This window comes from Dicentrarchus labrax, unplaced genomic scaffold (assembly GCF_905237075.1).
Source record: "Dicentrarchus labrax unplaced genomic scaffold, dlabrax2021, whole genome shotgun sequence".
Lineage (NCBI taxonomy): Eukaryota > Metazoa > Chordata > Actinopteri > Moronidae > Dicentrarchus > Dicentrarchus labrax.
Window position 1 is genome coordinate 29,457,985 of NW_026136707.1, and position 19,399 is coordinate 29,477,383.

Genomic DNA, 19,399 nt, shown 5'->3' on the forward strand with positions numbered 1-19,399 from the left:
TTAAGTGTTCTCCAGATATCTATCAAGTTATTATTGTTGATGAAGTCGCCTATAATCTGATTATTATGTTCTGATGAGTCCTAGATGGCCACCTATCCATCCACTCATCAGGAGTTAGATTGAACCTCCAACCAGTAAATAATCTTTAGTTCCTTAACAACTGCATTGTTATACCCATAAACATTAACCAAAATAATGAGCATATTATCTACCGCCAGTACACAAGCTACCCAATGACCATCACTCAACACGTGTCCAAGTGTGGCGCGTAAATCAAAAGCATAAACCGACTGTTTGTAATGACGTCAGAGAGTTTTGCCGCCTTGTAGTTTAAATGAATCAGAGACAAACTACAAACATCGTGATTCAACCTACAAAACTCAGAAATTCCCGACACAAAGTACATATAAGTAATGTTTTATCTCGTGTTTATCACAAACGTTACTGACCTCCTGAAGTTTGTAGTTTGAAGACAATAAATCCAAATGTCAGGAGTAGTTGACTTCTGCATTACATCCGTAGTGGTTTAGCACTACCATAGAGAATGAATGGGAAACGGTCTGATGAAGGTGTGTTTGGTAAAAATTGTGCTTTTTCTCTGCTCTGTCTCCCTTTTTTTACCACACGCACTCTTCCCAATATGAATGCACACACAGCACAAATCCTCTCACTCAAGGATAACTCCATTTCTTAACATCATCTGCCTTATACAAAACAACTACATACATTGATGATGTACACCTTCATAGAGGGAACATCAGCCAACACCCAGTAGATACATGTTACCTTGTGCTTCTCACATATGTCAGAATCATCAGAGTAAAGTAGAATTGAAAGTGTGAATTTGCACTGTTGTAAGGTTTTAACTGAATATTTAAAAAAGCACCTTCTTCTTGTCATGTGATATGGCCTTTTATTGTTCTTTATGTATCTTGGGGAGAAAACTAAAGAAATGCAGTGTATACTGTAATTACAATGATATTTTTATTTCATTTTTTTCCAAACGTTTTCAACAGAGCAAGAGCATATCAATGGGAATATGCATGTGTTTCTCATTAATGCCATGTTATATTTTTGGCTGCTGCTTCACTTTGAATGCATGTTACACAGTTGAATTGTACATTTCAATTTTAATGTTAATGTTAGTGATTCATTGGTGTTAATAACAAAATAAAACATTTCATTATATATTGTATTTCAGTTGCTGCTTTGTGGTAAAAGTATATGCATAGAGAAAATGATTACATTGATTTGGTCAAATTCATCAAAACAAAATCACATTTACATAATTGTAGTGAATATTATAACTGCAGACATAGAAGGAATTTAAAATGTCAAACAGAATAAATGTAATAAAATGTACTTATTGACTTCATCACAGTAAATATCACTGATATATAAGATTTACTTTCTATTTTTATGACAGCAATGTCTCGTATATGAAAATATATAATTGACTTTACTCAGTTAAACTAAATATAACTTGTAATGTAGAAATAATTAAACAACATTTACTTTATATTTTTACTAAAGTTTAGTTGAGTGGTGAGTAAATTTGACTTGATACTGGCAACTGAGTTGTACTTGATATTTCAGCAGTAATATTTACTTAAACATTGTTACAGAGATTATATTAAGTAAATCTTACCAGTTGTTTTTTTCAGTGTCCTTTCCCCCCTTTTCCTTTGCATGGACAGGGAGGGACACACTGGAGCTGGCCAAGGCCATCTGGCATCTACTTTTCTCCACCAAAAACCTGAGGTGGACCACACTGCACAGACCCTCCTGACAATGGACAATATTATACAAGTGTCTGATGTGATGAGAGAACTGTGTCCACCATTCACTGAGGAGGAGCATGGAGAGGAGGAAACCAACCAGCTTCCTGATGGAATCTACTTTCTCTTCCTTCCTCCCTTGCAGGTCCAAGGGCTGTATGAGGCAGAGCAGAGGGGGAAAGAGAGGGCAAGGACATGAAGAAAGGATGCTCCTCGGTTGTACACCGCTCTGCATTCATGGTAAGCTTTTCAGTTTCTATTTCACCTTTCATTTAGAGTTTTATTTGGTAGTGCACTGCCTCATCTCTTGTGTTTCATCCAAGGAGCTGTGACTGTTCCTTCCTGAGCGTGCAGCACGGGGAAGGTACGCCGGGTCACCTCACTTTCCTCTCTCAACCAATAACACAACATATTCTGACTGTCAATCCCCAACAAACAGCCACCCTCCTCAGAGTCTTTTTGTGCCACCCAGACTGACAGTTTGAACGCACGCACAAACCCTAACCGTCCTATATCAGCAAACCACAGAGCCACTAACACCCACGTTGTTCTTTTATTTTCTGACAAATGTCTGTCTTTACTCTTCTGTTCTGTACACATTCTTTCTGTCTTTGTCCTGTTGTTCTGTATTTTGTTTCTTGTGTTAAAATAATAAAAGAAAACTCAAGAACATCCTCAGAATTTAGATCAGGCCAATGTTTTTATATCACTAGAGTCACAGAACTATTTACAGAACAAGGTTTTTTTTAAAATAAAAGTTGCTATATTTTCTTAAATACAGACACATTTTACACGTTTGATACTTATTAAAAGTAAATTATCTGTTCTCATGTCAGCCGAGCACTCCCTCAGCCCTACTGCACAGCTTTGCACTGAACCGTGCTCCAGCATTCTTTAAACACAGTTGGTTCCTCCTAGACCGGCTCCACTGGAAGAACCACATTGGTCAGCAATGCTGTACTTTTACTGTGTGCTGGTTGAAGTGTGTATAATGCTGACAGTGATCTGCAGCACGCTATCATCAACAGCCAGCTGGCAGAGCAGTTTAATGCTCATTTGAAAGGAATCAGGCACCACCTGCCCAAGTCTAATATTTATGCTGTCAAATGTCTCATTTCTGACTTGTTGTCGTCATACATGAGTTATCTTATGAAAGGATGTCAGATGTGTTTTTACAGGTTACACAAAGCAGTTCTGTTGTGTCATATCACACATTTGGGATTCATTGTGGTTGTTATTAAGTTCACAAACCATGGTTACAGTGAGAGATACAAACTATGATGATTCAGTCTATCTAACCTGCTGCCACTCCCCGAGTGTCTCTCTCCCTCTCTCTAACTGTATGTGTGTGTGGTTGCCTGAGTGCAGACAGGTTCCAGCTTCCAGTCCAACCCTCAGCCCCAGGTTCACACCCACCAGCCCAAGCTTGCCCAGGTCTGCACTCCCCTCTCCCCCCTCTTTTCAATAAACACTAGTTTCCTATTAAGTCCCTGTCTCCTGGAGTGTCTGCATGTGTGTTCACGAGCTCAGTCTCAACACAAACTGGTTAGGGGATGAAAAGGTGAGAAGGAGGCTTGAGCTGAGAAAATATAAAGCGGCAAGGGGGTATACTCTGGAGATTCTTTATTTTAGTTTAAAATAAGCTGCTGAATACTGATTTCTGATGACTTTAACTGGTCACAAGATAACACAGTTACAATATTCAACAAGTGAAGTAGAAAGTCTTAATTCATGAGATCAAGATTAGTATTTTTGTGTCCATGATGGTTTGAGATGTGTCTCTCTGTTCTCCACTGCAGTATAATAAGAATACCTTACAATAAACTCAAAGGTACATTTAAATGCTGATCCAGGATCAGTGTCATTACCCCAAACTTAATATTTACTGACATTAGAGAACACTTTAATTCAGTCCTGTAGCTCACACATGCCAAGACGTTTGTACAAAACATAACAAACTTGTGTTTTCAGCTGTGTTTGCTCTGCTGCTCTTCCAATGCGTGCTCCTTCCAACGCCGCACACAAACTTACACACTACTAACTTCCAGCTAGCCCATCCGTGTTCACGCAGCACCACAGTGGAAGCAAAGCAGAGCAAACAAAGCCAAAACACAATTTTGTTCTGTTTTTCAAAACATCTAGGAATGTGTAAGCTGCAGGACACTTGGATTACTTCAGATGAGCAATATGGAGACATTTTTTGGATGTTTGAAGCCAAGTTGCCGTTCAATGCAGTTTTGTGAGAAACAAACATCTCGGCAAACTCCCAGAAGAGCATGATGAGTCCTTCTATCGGCATCGGGGTGAGTAGACGATGACAGAAATTTCATCTTCGGGTGGCTAAAATGGGTTTGAGGTAGCTTGTTAAAGGCACAAGGACAAGTTCAGGAACTGTTTGCATAGAGCATACGTAGCCTATCGTTTGGAGAGGCTTTTTAACCTTAAACTCTGGAAAACATTTGACATGCTGGTGCATCTTAAAAGACATGCTTACTATTCCTTTTTATCTTAAAGAACAGTGTTTTGCTCTGAGGTTCTAAACGTCTGTTTCTGTATCATGAGTAATATCCTACAAAAAGCAGAGCATCTTGACACTAAAAAGTGCGATATTTGGCCCCTCGCTCTTTTCATGCCCACACTCACATCCGTGACCCATTAAAAATGGCCCCACGAGCCACCAGTTGAGAACCTCTGGTTTAACTTGAAAATGCTGATCTAACTTCTTTTCTTTTGTCCCCAAAACGTAGCCACTCCACATGGCCACATACAGTATTTAATACAGCGCAACAAGTTCAAATAAAAATGACATCATTAAAACGAGAGAAAAATAAGAAAATAGACAAATAGCCACATTAACAACTGTGCCGTATACATGTGCACTCAGACTCAAGTTTGTTTCGCAGAGACAGGATTTTCGGGGACAGCTTAGGGACATCAAGCTCTAGAAGAAGCTTTTGAAAAACTTCCAAAGTGTACTTTGTTTTTGGGGGTAACTCAAATTCATGGCATAAATGATGCTCATGAGCAGGAGACAGGCCTTTGTAACACTTCCATAGTTGTCAAGTACCTCAGTCCCTTCAATAACAATGGACACATCAGTGTCGGATGCACCTTCATCTTCTTCACTTGTGTGGAAGACACAGATCCTCAGGACTTGCTCAGCCTGGTCCTCTTGAACTTCCTCTCTGCTGATATCCTGTAAAATATATGTGAATCCATGTTCAGGTGCATAGTACATATTCTGCTTCATTTTCATTTGGAATAGTATGTATATTCTGTGATGATGGTAAACCTCTTACAACTTATGAATTGCAAAGCACTACACAATTTTGTTTTTACCTGAATAGCCAGATGGCTTTTCTTGTGACACAGCTTGCTGTAGTTGCTGTTTGAGATGGCACTGTGTCAACTGTACAAAGTTGTTGCTTTGGGCTTAAGGACAAAAACACAAAGACAAAATAATACATTAAAACTACAGAATACTACAAGAAATACTACATTAAAACTAGAGGATCATGTAACCAAAATGAACTGTACCACTGTCAAACCAATGTATTTTGGATAATATTTGAAAATATGGCTCTGATCTAAAACATTACACCCATTTCCACATGTGTTAAATCTTAAATGAAGAAAATCCTGCATTTTTGCCGCTGTGATTCTGTTCCTCTCCTCCAAGAGCATTGCTGGTCTAGATTCACGTTGTTGAGAGAGAGCTGTGTCATATGCATCAAGAATAATGCAGAATCCAAATTGAAACAGTGTAAACGGAATCAGAATAGAGAACAATGAGGCTTCATATCAAATTATGAGCAAAATATAGACGAGGGGATTAGAAAGAAAGGGATCCAAACAAGGTGATGGTCCTTATGAAGCATGTGGAAGAAAATGATCACAGGAAATGTTTTTGGATAGATCATTTGAATTTTTTCCAATTTCCACAAATGAATCTGAATTTCAGATACTTAAGGCTCATCAGTAGCTCTATAACAACTCAAAAAGATGGAAAGTGCATCATTTCTACAAGTGGTGGTTCTTTTAGTTGAAATAAGACACATAAAGTATTTTCATATATGGAATAAAAATATACAGCCACAGTAAGAAACAAATCTGAAATGCCAATAAATGAAATCATATTTATCCTGATAAACTGAGTGACATTTTGTGGGAATGAACATCTCTCCTGACCTCTGTTTGCTCTGTCTCAGTAAGATTTAAGATTTGTGGCAAACTACGAGTACACTGCAAATGAACAAAAACCATAGCTTCCTCTTTAGCTTAAATAATGATTAGCAGCAGGGTTTTGGTGAGGTCTGGTAGAGGCTCTCCAAACCGACGCTGCGGATATTTGAAACGTTTTCTCTCCTCCCTTCCCCTCCTATGTGTAGCGGTTGTGTACTCTGTCGTTGCCTTGAGTTCATTATGCGAAGGAAACTCATCATTTTGGCAAACCCGCCATTTATCCACAGCATCTAGCGAACTATTAATTATACAGTCAGTCCCGGTTTCAAAACACTATTACAAACACTATTAAAACTTACTTGGTATTTCTAAGTTCATGGGCAATGACTATGAAACCTTTGAATATTATGTGAAAATACACAATAAAACTTACTCTTCCCACACAGTTTATTTATTACATGAAAGACATATATAGTTTTACTTGAATAATTCCAGTTCTCACTGATACTTACAATTAGAAAATAACAATTGTGACAGTTAACCTAATAAATATTACTACACCAAAAAATGTATGGCTGAACAGACACAGGAAGGAGCGCCACCTAAACACACTCAAACATTTACAGGACAACTAATGAGAAGATGTCAAAGTACCGCCCACAATGTTTGATTGACAGCTGATCTCTGTGCAGTGAAGAAACGCCACAACAATCAGCTCTCAGCAACAAACATGAAGACAAAATCAGTTTAAGGATTCAAACTCAGAGTTTAACACAAAGTCCCTGAAATGACTTCTGTCTATTTCAGTTTATAGAACTCAGCAGTGGATCCAGAATAAAGCCAAAGTCCAGCATAGAGAGGCTGAGTGAATGTGGTCTGGACTCTGTGGAGGAGAGTCATGGTTTCAGAGACGCTGTAGAAGGACAGAATACCTGCACTGTGATCCAGATACACTCCAACTCTGGAGGACTGAGGAACTGAGACAGGAGTTGAGACATTGTTGTAATAAAAGTTATAACTGTTATTGTTACAATATAATGACCAAGATTTGTCATTGCCTCCAAATGCACATTCATATAAGCTCCCTGCTCTGCTGATATTCTTGTATGCGACTGCTACATAAACTCCCCCCTCTCCACTCCACCTCCCAGTAACAACGTCCAGTCAGACTCTCTCTACTCAGGACCTGAACACATCCAGTGAATCTGTCTGGGTGACTAGAATAAGACTGTTGTTGACTCATGAATGTTACTTTTCTGTTCCCCTCAGATAATAACAGCTGTGTGTGTGCTGTGTTTGGATCCAGTGTGAGTTCACGTGAATATTGTAAGAATCCAGCTCTGGTTTTGGGCTCTGGTTGTGACAGTAAAACATCCACTTCAGTCACTGTCAGTGAGACGTTTGTCCATTTGTCCCTCAGAACGTCCTGTAGTTTATCTCTGAGCTCTGACACAGCCGCTGTCACATCCTCAAAGTACCTCAGAGGAAGGATATTGATGCTGGATGTAGATTCACTGAGTGCTGACAGTGAGGGGTAGTTGTGTAGAAACTGGGTGTGGTCCTCTGTGTGTGACAGCTTCTTCATCTCAGCGTCTTTCCTCTTCAGCTCAGTGATCTCCTGCTCCAGCTTCTCCTGAAGCTCTTTGACTCGACTCACTTCAGTTTCCTGCTGGGATCTGACCTGCTGCTTCACATCAGAGCTTCTTTTCTCCATGAGACGGATCAGCTGAGTGAAGATCTTCTCACTGTCCTCCACTGCTTTATCAGCAGAGCGATTGATAGCCTCCACCTCCCGTTGAAGCTCCTTCACATCTTTCTCTCTGTCCTGGATTCTCTGCTGGATGTTTTGTCGACTCACCTCGAGCTCTCTCTGCCTCTCAGTCCTTTCTGCTGCAGCTGAGACTGTGTCGTGGCCTTTATGTTCATCCATCAAGCAGAGATAACAGATACACTGCTGATCAGTACGGCAGAAGATCTTCATCACCTCATCATGACGAGAGCAGATGTTCTCCTGGAGCTTCTTGGAGGGGTCCACCAGCTTGTGTTTCTTTAACTGAGCCACATCATAATGAAGCTGGAGGTGTTTCTCACAGTAAGAAACCAGACAGACCAGACAGGACTTGAGGGCTTTCAGTTTTCTCCCAGTGCAGACATCACAGGCCACATCTTCAGGTCCAGCATAGCAGAGATCAGCAGGAGCAGCTTGGAGTCCAGTCTTCTTCAGTTCCTCCACTAAATCTGCTAACATGGTGCTTTTCAGCAGGACAGGCCTCGGTGTGAAGGTCTGCCTACACTGAGGGCAGCTGTGGATTTTCTTCTCATCCTCTCCATCCCAGTAGCTTTTAATACAGTTCATGCAGTAGCTGTGTCCACAGGGAGTAGTCACCGGATCCTTCAGTAGATCCAGACAGATGGAACAAGAGAAGGTTTCTCGGTCCAGCTGAACTCCTTTCTGCGCCATTTCACCTCTCAGTGACAACGACTGTCTGAGTTTCACTTCCTTATAAATGAGGCCGGGTTGAGCTCTGATCTCAACAACATGTGTCTCTGCAGTGAATGGGGCCTGTCAGCTCTTGCTCATGTTGGTTACACCCATCTACAAACTGTAGATCTGAAGGGGAGGGAACAAGGAAATACATGAACAGAGTGTAGCTCGCTGTGTTTGAATCAGGAAGAAGAGGGAGGGGTTATCGAGGGTTTAAAGTTCTGTTTTATTGTCATTATACAACACAGGATTGCACAATAACATGCAGTTGTAGTCCTCTCCACTCACACACTGAAAATGTCAAATTCAAATGGATAAAAACTGACTGGAAAGGAGTAAAAGATTCACTGTGTCTAACTTCTCTTCCTGTACAAAGAGGAAAAACAGCTCAAGATGGCAACATGAAGAAAAACATCCAAAAGTTACTCACTGATTATTAAATCATAAAACAACTATCAAAATGTTACAGGCCTCAAGCATGAGTTACCCGTAAGCAGGTATAGTATCCTGTTTTGTGCAGGAAAAGCAGAGACAGGAGACGTTACTTGTGATCGCTCAGCAGGCTGTTCTCTGTTTTTATTTAACAGAATCTTTCTTTTTCACTTCATTTAAACCAACTTAGTGTTTTGTTCACAACAATCTTCATTTTGCAATTTACATGACATCAAGCTTTAAGGTTCATATACTAACCCACTGGACTGACATTTTACAAATGTACAAAATGACTGCTGAATGAAACAGAAATCAAATTCAAACTCCTAATTTGTACCATTGTTCACCAACAGTGACTGCTATTTAGGTCCAACACCACATTTACAGTAGCATTAATACTTTTAAGCCCAAGCTGTTCACATTTTTACTAAATTCTTAAACACAAAGTATACATAACAATAACAGGCCATCATTACAAAAATACCTTTGCCCTTTTTAACTTTACCAAAATATTTGATCTATATATTATTATTATTATTATTATTATTATTATTATTATTATTATTATTATTATATTATCCTGGTAACATGACTTAGATGAACTTAACTTAACAACTTTACACAACTTGTGCAGGGGCGGATCTACCGGGGTGGCATAGGGTGGCAAGTGCCACCCTAAAAGAAAGCCTTGCCACCCCTGCTGCCACCCCAGTTGGCAGCAACGAATTAAAAGAAAAGTTACGGCATTTGACATTTACGAGCGTGAATCTCCAATGTCCGACTGCACTGAATGCAGCACGAGATAACGTCAGAGCGGCCGGCAAGACACTGATTGGTTGGAAACACTGAGTGGCGCGAAGCGAGGGAGCCAGGAGTCGCGAGGACAGGAGAGACGGGAGGAAAGAGGTAAAAACTTATTAACTATCGATCAATAAATTGAATTATAATGAAAGCACAGTGCGAGCATACACTGTAACACATTGACTGTAGAATTTACAGTAAATAGCTGGCAGAAAAAGTTGCCAGTAAAGTAAAATTGCTGTTAATTACTGTAAAAAGGATTACAGTATATTACAGGATCACTTTTACAGGTTTTTGTTGAATATAAATTACAGCAATTTGTTGTTGTTGTTGTTTATTTCTTGGAAAAATCTAGTTTACAACATTATCTTGTATTCTATTCAAATTACAGAGGTTACCTGGCAACTAAAGTTGCCAGTAAATAGCTGTTAATACTTCACAATACAATATGTTGTTGTAGAATGTTTTTACTGTTCATTTTTCTTTTTCACATTAGCAGCTTTGCAAAATATGCATATTGAATGAGACCAGGCTTGCTGTTACTCCAAAATTCATCAACATTAGATTTTCTTCACCTGTTAAATAAAACCAGAGTCAGAGCTGCAACAAAACATCTTTTATTAAAACTCAATAGTTTTACAACATGCCTTCAGAACTCAATTCGAATCCCCATAAATGGTATGGTATTCATTTCTCAATTATTATTGAGAAATGAATAGCACTCTCCTATCTGCCTGTTAAATATAAGGCTTCAGACAGAAACTGGTTAGCCTAATTAAGCACAGACTGGAAACGGGGAAACAGCTAGCCTGGCTTGGTCCAAAAGTAACAAAATCTGCCTACTAGCACCTTTAAATCTCACTTTTAACCTTTTTACTGTGCGTTATGTGCCTTTAATGGACGTGGTATCGATCTTCTCATCTAACTGTCCACCAGATAGCGAATAGGTCAGCTTTGCACTGCAGTGAACGGAGTCCAGATGCAAAGCATATTTTAACCAGCTAAAACAATCTATATCAGTTCTAGTGTGCGTTGTATAGAGAAAATTCACACCGCTTTACATCGCTGTCAGACGGCCCTTATACCGTATAACTCACGTATTCCTTCGCATAAGCGCAACTTTGCCCGCTGCGGCCGCACCGTATTATGCCGTATGCGTAGGAATACGTGATGGGAATTCCGGCTCTTTTTAGAGAACCGGTTCTTTTGGCTCGGCTCACTAAAATGAGCCGGCTCTTTCGGCTCCCAAGTGGCTCCTCAGATTTTTTGTTACTTAAATGAATTGATTACAAAATGATGTGTAAAATGAATATCTAATGTAAATACATACATTATATCAAATGTTTATTATTTATATGGATTTATTAATATACTCAACATGGAATTTTAAAATACAAAAACAAAGACCCATCTCAATTAGACAAAAAGCTGCTCAATATGACATTTTTAACTATGCAGTCTACACTCTGCCTTTGAAGCGTCTATCACATATATACATATATGTCCAAACTTTACTACATTTTCTGTCATTCTCATTTTCCTCACCTTTCCAGTGTGTAGTCTCTGTCTATGTAGCAAGTTCTCTCGCTCTGTCACGTCTCCCTCCCACCTGTTCACATGCTCACTGTGCCGTGTGTGTCTGTAACCCCTCCCGCCACCCTCCTGCTCCTCAGTGTAGATACACAGACGCCGCCACACATCTTGACCAATCACGCAGCTTTAACAGAAAAAAATGAGGAAAAACGGGAAAAAATCCGGATCTGGCTCCCAATCAGGAGCCGGCTCCCGTCGTTCACTTCAAAGAGCCGGATCGTTCGGGACCGACCCATCACTAGTAGGAATACGTGAGTTATACGGTTGAGAAATGTAGTGCCAAAGGAAAGGGCCGTCTGACGGAGATGTAAAGCGGTGTGAATTTTCTCTATACAACGTACACTAGAACTGATATAGATTGTTTTAGGTGGTTAAAATTCGCTTTGCATCTGGACTCTGTTCACTGCAGTGCAAAGCTGAGCGTCTGTGCTGGAGCAGCTCTCTGCTTCTCCAAACTGAGGGATCGCTGAGCAGCAGCTAATGTAGCTAACACACCGACTATAGATAAGTACTTCATATGAGCCCAGTTCAAAAAACCCAAACTATCCCTTTAACTCTATCTATCCGAGTTAGGGATATAATGTGAAAAACGCCTGCTGTTGTTGCCGATGTTCACCATATCTCTGGGGCTGGTGCTGGAAGAACAACAGATTTTGCAGCTGCGCCGGCTAAATCCATTATTCACACTATATCCCTAACTCGGATAGATAGAGATATGGTTGAAAATCTGCAAAATGTCCCTTTAAGAACAATGTCCACTCATATAGTGGGGAAGACAAGAATCCTCATCTTTTGCATATGACTTACGCTCAAAGCCATTCAAAGTCCATGAATGGCCTGAGGAGAGAGGAGACGTGAGGATTGACTGAGCTGTTCTTCTTCTCATGTATCTTCCCACTTCTTTGGCTGACCAGCTTTGCTGTCTTGGTGCCACTGATGGGGTTGAGTCCAATGAAACATCTGAAATCACAAAATCACATGAAAAGAAACTTCATGAAAAAACTGCGCTCACAGCTGCTCCACAAGAAAGAGCAGAATATCACGTTGTTCAAGACAAGCTCATCATTTGCCCATCCAATATGAAAAACTGCAAAACATGAAAAAACTAAAATTAGGCTGTTAATCATTTTTCATTATCATTTCAGTTGTGCTGTCCAGGCAAGCTGAACCAGGAAGTGGCTCTACAATGCAATGACTAATACAGTGGAAATGTCATAACGGTTAAAGGGATAGTTTGGAGTTCTTGTCAAAAGATTGTATGAGTTACTGACCAGTAGTAATATAATTGCATCAACATAGCCTCAGGCAGCAGGTACTCTGGTTGGAGATTTCCCGACTGCTTGCTCCTTGTACACCAGATTCAGATTCACTTTGCTAAAATAATGGGTAATTACAGTCAATAACACAAATAAAACATTGTTCTCACCACAGAGCTGACTTCGTGGCCGGTGTTTCTGACATCAACTGTGCACGTGCTCCTCTTTCAATTTAATGCAATCCCATATCAACAGTATTTAACTGTAATACGCATCATCTACAGTCAGAATACAGCTCGCCTGTCATTTTACAATATGTTACTGTGGGAAAATGCTGTCAGCTACTGTCATTATTTTGGACCCATGATGCATTGCCATGTACAGTTATACTTTGTAAAATGACAGAACAAGAAGTTACTGTAAAATTTGACTGTAGAAATTACAACAATGTGTTACAGTGTAGTTGCAATGCTGATTTTGAGATGATAAAAATCAGGTTGAAGAACGTTATTTCGCTAACTGTACATGTAATGTTAGCTAGGTCTGACGTTAGTTCTGTGTAAAATAGGCTACAAAAGCTAATATTGATTCAACGTCTGTCAACGAAAACATTGTTAAGTTACTTTGAATTTTACAGAAATGAAGAGGAAAGGTAGCATAGAAAGGTTTTTCTCACCAAGTACTAGACAGAAAAAAGGGGGAAAAGGAGAGTCCTACCACTCTAATGGAGTTCACTCAGTTTTTGAAACCATACGAGGATGTTTTTTATGAGTTGTTCAGCTTGTGTAAAATAGCGGTTGTTTTACCTGTGAGCAGTGCATCCTGTGAACAAAGTTTTTCATCTCTCAGGCTCATAAAGACTTATTTACGGTCTACTATGACAGAAAAGAGACTATCGAGTTTGGCTGTACTCAGCATTGAATCAAAACGCACAAAAGCATTAGATCTAGATACATTTGTGAAGCGGTTTGCTGAGCAACATGGAAATCGCCGCATTCAGCTGTTATAGGAATGACAACTTCATGTTATGCTCACTGGTGAGCCTTTACAAAGCTGTTAAAATGATGACCTCAACAGAATCTGCACTTTAAATTTCTGTGTGTGTGTGTGTGTGAGAAAGAAAAGTTTCAAATGTGACACTGGTGTAAATGGTGTAAACAAAATGTCAAAAAATTGTTCAAGCTACTGAGGGACAAATGGGGAGAATGTGTGTTCTGAGTAAACAATAAAAGTCATGTCCAGTACCTTGTTTGAGTGCCGTGACCCATTTATTTCCACAGTGTATTTATGCTCACCTTAGTACAGCTCAGTCCATAGATCTTCATGGGTAAGTATTTCTTTGGATAGTTTCTTCTGGTACAAATGCTGCCTGCAACGCTGCCTCTCTGACACAATCAAAAACTGTTTGCTTCCCCTCTGATACATCTGCCACTCATCACCTGTGTTTTACCTTAATGCCTTTCCTGTGATAATGCCCCACCTACAGTAGTGTTACCATACTTCTATCTCCTATTAAGTGAGATCACATTGTATGGTCACTTCTTCCTAATATGAACTGTTTCACATGAAACCTCAAATGCAAGACATTGATTGCATGAGATTAAGTTTGTCTGTATGAGTTTGTAAATGGCAGCTCGTGCCCTTTTGTAGTGTGTACATACTATTTGTCATCAAACTGTGATTAAATTCAGTATATATACACGTCTGCCATATGTTGCCACCCTTCAAAAATTCCTGCCTCCCTCTCGCCACCCCATCAATATTTTTCTAGATCCGCCCCTGTACACAACCGTACTTCACAAAGCTTTGACAAAACAAATACAAGACAGAGGGTATGTCAAGGAGCAGGGACCAGAAATAAAAGAAGTATTAAGAGGAGCGAGCAAGATTTCATTGCAGGAAAACTCAGTTTCTTAGCTGAGCAAACTACTGTTTTACACATCAAACGTTGTCAAAACAACATAATGAAGTCCTTATAAAAAAAGTCCTTATAAATGCTTTGTGACAAGATATGACACACTACTAACCTGTTTTGTGCAGGAGAAGCCTCACGCAGCCCTACTAGCGCTCACCAAAGTGGACACTCCCTCTTGTGGCACAACTGGGAAATTGCACTTTTAAAACTACTACTCCCATGTCTTGTAAAGATTCATTAACATTTGACCTTTTTCACTGGCTAATACACAAAACATTTTAACAGTTGTGACTATACATTTGTAGGCGTCACAGAAACATTTTGAATGAATTTAAAGGAGTAAATATGTTGATTACACCAGAATACAATGAAAACAATACAATTAATGTTACATAATTACATTCATCCTGAGTTTTATATCGGAGGTGAGAAGATATTAAAGTCTGTTATTTACTTGCTAATTAAAGAAAATGTAAAGAACAAGATATTAGAATCAGAGTGAGTTTTATTATAAGAAGGTTTTCAATACAAGGAATTTGCCTTGTTATCTTTGTACATAATAAACATAAAGTGCTAAAAACTATAAATAAAGGAAACACGGACTTCAAGTCAAAAAGCACAAAAATAAAAATATTATAAAGAGAAAAATATACAATATGACTGTTATATATATTTTTATTTTAGCTCTTTGGTTGTTTGAACTTCTTTAATGCAGGACGAGGCTGTTTATCAGAGGTTCTGTGAATATAGTTTGTGTTCAGGTCTTCAAAGTCAAATCAAACAAAAATGCTGAGATATGTCTACTGTATTTATTTTCTAAAGTTTTCTAACACCCCATAAAACCAAGAAGGCCTCCCGACCTACTAAATAACTAAAGAATACATAATACAGACAGAGAATTGTATAAAAAGTTCCCTAAAATATCAGGAAAACTGATCTCTGATCAATATTCAAAGGAAATAATCTGCTCAAACTTCATCCAAATCTCTGGTTTTACACAAACTTGCTGCAGTTATTATTGTGCCTTGAAAAGCACAATACTACTCTTCCCCATACTTATAATATTTTATTCTTCCGTACGTTTTTCGGCGCGCTTCTCCTCCTGCAGTTTTGGTGCACGTACACAAAAAAGGTATCAAAACGTGCGGCTCGGTGAGGACATTAGTGCTATGACTTTTCTAAGCGTTTCGCCAAACTGTTTGCCGATAAATCCCCAAAAACCGGTCCAAAAAATGAATGGGTGTGTATTGCGAGAATCTCCACCTGCCAGAGTGCGTGACATCATCACTAGAGTGTAGGGAGAGAGAAATATTTGACAAAAAATAAATTGGTAAACTGCTCTCAAGGCCACAAATGTCACTCTACAGACATAATTTATAGATAGAAACGTAGGTAAATCCGTTGGGGTCGCAGTGATACTACTGCTGAAGCTGTCAGACAAATAGTTTTGGCGGGAGACGCACTGATGCGCCAGCAACGCCCTCTCACGGCCCCATCTACTCCCATGTTAAAATGTAGAGGAGAAATGTTTAAAGGAGCTCGTTGAACCTCTCCTTTCTCAATCTCCCCAGGTCACATTTTTTAACTTTAGCCACTGAAACTCGGCAGTCCTATAGTCAACAAGATGACGACGCTCACGGTCTTTTTGGTTTCCGTCGTTCCTGGCCATGAGTTTGAGGGGATTCATTTTAAATGTTTCTGTCTCTCTCAAAAGTCTCAAGTGCTGTGGTCTCCCCTGGTTGCCACGACAACAAAGGCCTGCCTGTGAACACACACACACACACACACACACACACACACACACACACACACACAGCGAGCTACAGAGGAGTATTAAGGTTTTACCAGAGCCCGTCTACAGAGAGCCTGGCCTCTCTCTATTAAGTCCCATTGTACCGAATACTGGTTGCAGTTCCAGCAGAGGTCCACTGGGGGCGCTCTCCCATCAGTGCAGAATGAATGGGAGCAGATGGAGCTAGACGGCTACACCTGATTGTGGTTGAGAAATCTCAGATCTGATTGTAGTTTTTGCAAGTTCAACATGGGTTATAGGTCGAAAGCTGAATGAACGAGTTCTGATGTCCTTTAGATTTCTTACAGGACGAGTTGTTGTTGCCCATAACGCGCTAGCATTCTGCTAATGAACGCTGATTGGTCAGTGAAGGACTGATTACGACCAGAGATCCCGCTCGATGGCATCGTGGCATCCGAACCGGGACCACAATGTTAAGGCAGATTTTTAACAGCAACTTTTTTTGTGTTGCTGGTACTTTTATCTGCCGATCGTTACGTCTGTGTCGTCGATGCCTCGAGAGAAAAGGAAGCACAAAGAGACTCGAGGATCGCCGTAAAACGGTATCTCTGGCCGTACGATGTGTGTGACGTCACTGACATTTTAAAAGACTTTTTAAAGAAAATAAGTGACTCTAACAAATCTAACACCCAGCAATGTGTAATTTCTTTGCCTTTCGAATGCAACATTCAAATTACTAGACAAACAATGATATCCTGAGAAAAGTGGATTTTGAGGGTATAGCTCCATAGAGCTCCATTCATTCTGCACTCATCCTGTGAGCGCCCTCACATGGAGCCAGAGGGGAACTGCAACAGTTCAGAACCCAGAAGTTTACAGAGAGTGGAAGTTCTCTCATTATTAGACGTTCTCTGGCATTAATAAGCTAGTGTTAGCTGGCTGGCTAAAGATAATTAGAAGGTATTAGAAGGCTGGCTAGCACATAACTGTAGAAACACAAGAAAAAAAACTCATCATATCTCAACAGTCTTCTGGTCAATTCAGAATCAATATAATACATAAATACAAACTTTTTGGCCGACTTTGTCGCATCAACTCGTGACCAGCCTCACTATTTCAGTGGGAGAAGACCGTGGCAATAGATGGAAAAAACAAGATTTGTCATTAAAATACGTGGTTGTTAGTGGATCACGCGGACGCCGAATTAAATATGTACTGTAAACTACTCGGCAGTGTCAGTAATGTATGGGCCAGAGTCACGGGCCAGAGCAAGGCACAATCAAACTTTCTTTAGGAATTTTCTAGTTGTGTTCACTGTTTGGGTTCATTGTTCAGTTTATCAGCTGTTCTCTGCTGTTATTGTTATTATTCAATATAATATTATAATATATAATATGAAATAGGAAAGTGCAGTCCTCCATATATTCACATGTCAGTGTACATGTTGGTCATACCTGTCTTGGGGGCTGATTCTGGGGGGCGTGGATAAGCCATTTTCCAATGCCCATCTATGGGACCAAGACAATACCTTAGCCTTCGCCATGACTGAATTTTGTGCAAAGTTTCATGAGTTTTAAGGCATGTTTAGTCCCCCAAAGTGTTCAAATGTTAACGCAAAAGCTGCGCCATGGCAACAACGTTCCACGCAAATCCTTAACATTCATAAGATGTCATCGGCATCGTCCTAAGGGACCGCTGACAGAATTTCAGCTGGATCTGGTCAATCTGCGGGAAGATATAAATAAAAGTATAAAAATTTCATTTCCTTTCACCACTAGGTGGCGCTGTCACTATGGATTTATAAGTAGATTTCAGCTGGATCTGATCATTCTGCGAGGAGTAGAACATGAAAGTATGAAACGTGATACCTCCTGTTGGCACTAGGTGGGGCTCTCACTATATCTGAATATTATCACATAGACGTGTTCAGGGCGGGACTCTTATCAAACACGTGAAGTTTCGTTGAGATTGGATCATGTACGCAGAAGTTCAAATCCCTCTTTCATGGCGAAGGTTCAAAATTTGACGCCACGCGCACAGTTCACTAGAATATTCACTTCAAATGTCTCTTCTGTTCATTTTAAACAACATCAGTAAACATCCCAGTTTGTCACAGAACAAAAGCAACTGAGCTGATGCTCGCCACCCGCCTCCTCTTCAGATGGCTGACAAAGGAAGTGCTGGCAGAATCAGAGAGCTTAAAAGGGGTTGGGTCGATAATCGGGCTACACCATGTTGGCTGGAATCATGGGGAGACGCTGTGCTTTCTCCTTGGTGAGTTCAGTTATTTCTGATTATTATACTTTTTGATGTTTAGTATTTTAAGTATTTTCCTTAGTTCATATTTGGCTGCATTATCTGGATATTATTTGAGGTTATTATGGTTTGTTTAAATGTTGTGTTTTAGTCTATTCCCCCTGTGTGTCAGAGTGGCCTGATCAGCCACTATTTAAGTTTCCCCAATGTCTCAGTTTAGTTAGGGTCATCTAATGTACCACACTCCAGTTCGGTAGGTGGCAATGCGCCTATAAGCTTGATGCCTGCCGCCAAACAAATCTAAAAGAAAGAAAGAAGAAAAGTTTAGTTAGGTCAGTTTGGTTGGTTGGTTTAGTATGTTCAGTTTGTTCAGTTAATGTGGCCTGAGTTAAGTTCTGTTTAGTTGACCTCTTTTATGGGCCCAGAACATTTTGTATATTTTGTAAATTGATTATTTTTCGTGAATAAAATTACTTTTTGTGAACATTTACCCTTGACTCCTCATGCCTGCCAGCTCAGTCCCTGACAGAGACACACCCACACCTGGTGCACTCAGTCTGCTGCCTTCAGGCTGGGAGACACACCCACACCTGATGCACTCAGGCAGGGAGGGGCGCGGCCTGCAGCTCAACTCAACACCCACTACAACCCAGTTTGCTCCATCTGTCGGTCGCTGACAATAAGTAGATCTATACAGAACACAATCAGGTACATTCAATATTTACTGAATAGAATATGTTCTATAAAATCTTAATATGAGTCAATATTTACTACAAGAAATTGCAAATTATATTTCTATGAAAAAATAAGAGAATACAACATTTAGCTTTGGCTCTGCTGCCTGTAAATGAGTCCAGTCCTCACAATATTATACAATTAGCTTTGGCTCAATGTACATGTGAGCCTGTGGCTGGAAGTCTCACACTAACTGCATCAAACTGAGAATTT

The 19,399-nt window shown here is 39.9% G+C and overlaps 1 protein-coding gene and 1 long non-coding RNA gene across 26 annotated transcripts in view; one reads left to right on the forward strand and one right to left on the reverse strand.

The window, feature by feature from the left end:
* LOC127367612 (tripartite motif-containing protein 16-like) overlaps positions 1-19,399 on the reverse strand; it is an 86,630-nt gene that overhangs the window by 40,876 nt on the left and 26,355 nt on the right. For 3 of the 18 annotated variants that reach the window (XM_051407630.1, XM_051407632.1, XM_051407631.1), the window contains exon 3: positions 5,118-5,210. The exons of 8 other annotated variants lie outside the window; for them this stretch is intronic. In XM_051407630.1, the coding sequence (XP_051263590.1) occupies positions 5,118-5,210 (93 nt within the window). Of the gene's footprint in view, positions 1-4,789; positions 4,975-5,117; positions 5,211-6,389; positions 6,893-7,104; positions 8,538-19,399 lie in introns of those variants that run through there. 7 more of the 18 variants (XM_051407617.1, XM_051407615.1, XM_051407616.1 and 4 more) reach the window with 5 other exon arrangements.
* LOC127367617 (uncharacterized) overlaps positions 1-19,399 on the forward strand; it is an 85,146-nt gene that overhangs the window by 34,017 nt on the left and 31,730 nt on the right. For 2 of the 8 annotated variants that reach the window (XR_007885515.1, XR_007885518.1), the window contains exon 3: positions 1,924-2,018. The exons of 2 other annotated variants lie outside the window; for them this stretch is intronic. This is a non-coding gene — a long non-coding RNA (uncharacterized LOC127367617). Of the gene's footprint in view, positions 1-1,923; positions 2,019-2,101; positions 2,724-3,146; positions 3,188-9,511; positions 9,784-19,399 lie in introns of those variants that run through there. 4 more of the 8 variants (XR_007885514.1, XR_007885511.1, XR_007885513.1 and 1 more) reach the window with 4 other exon arrangements.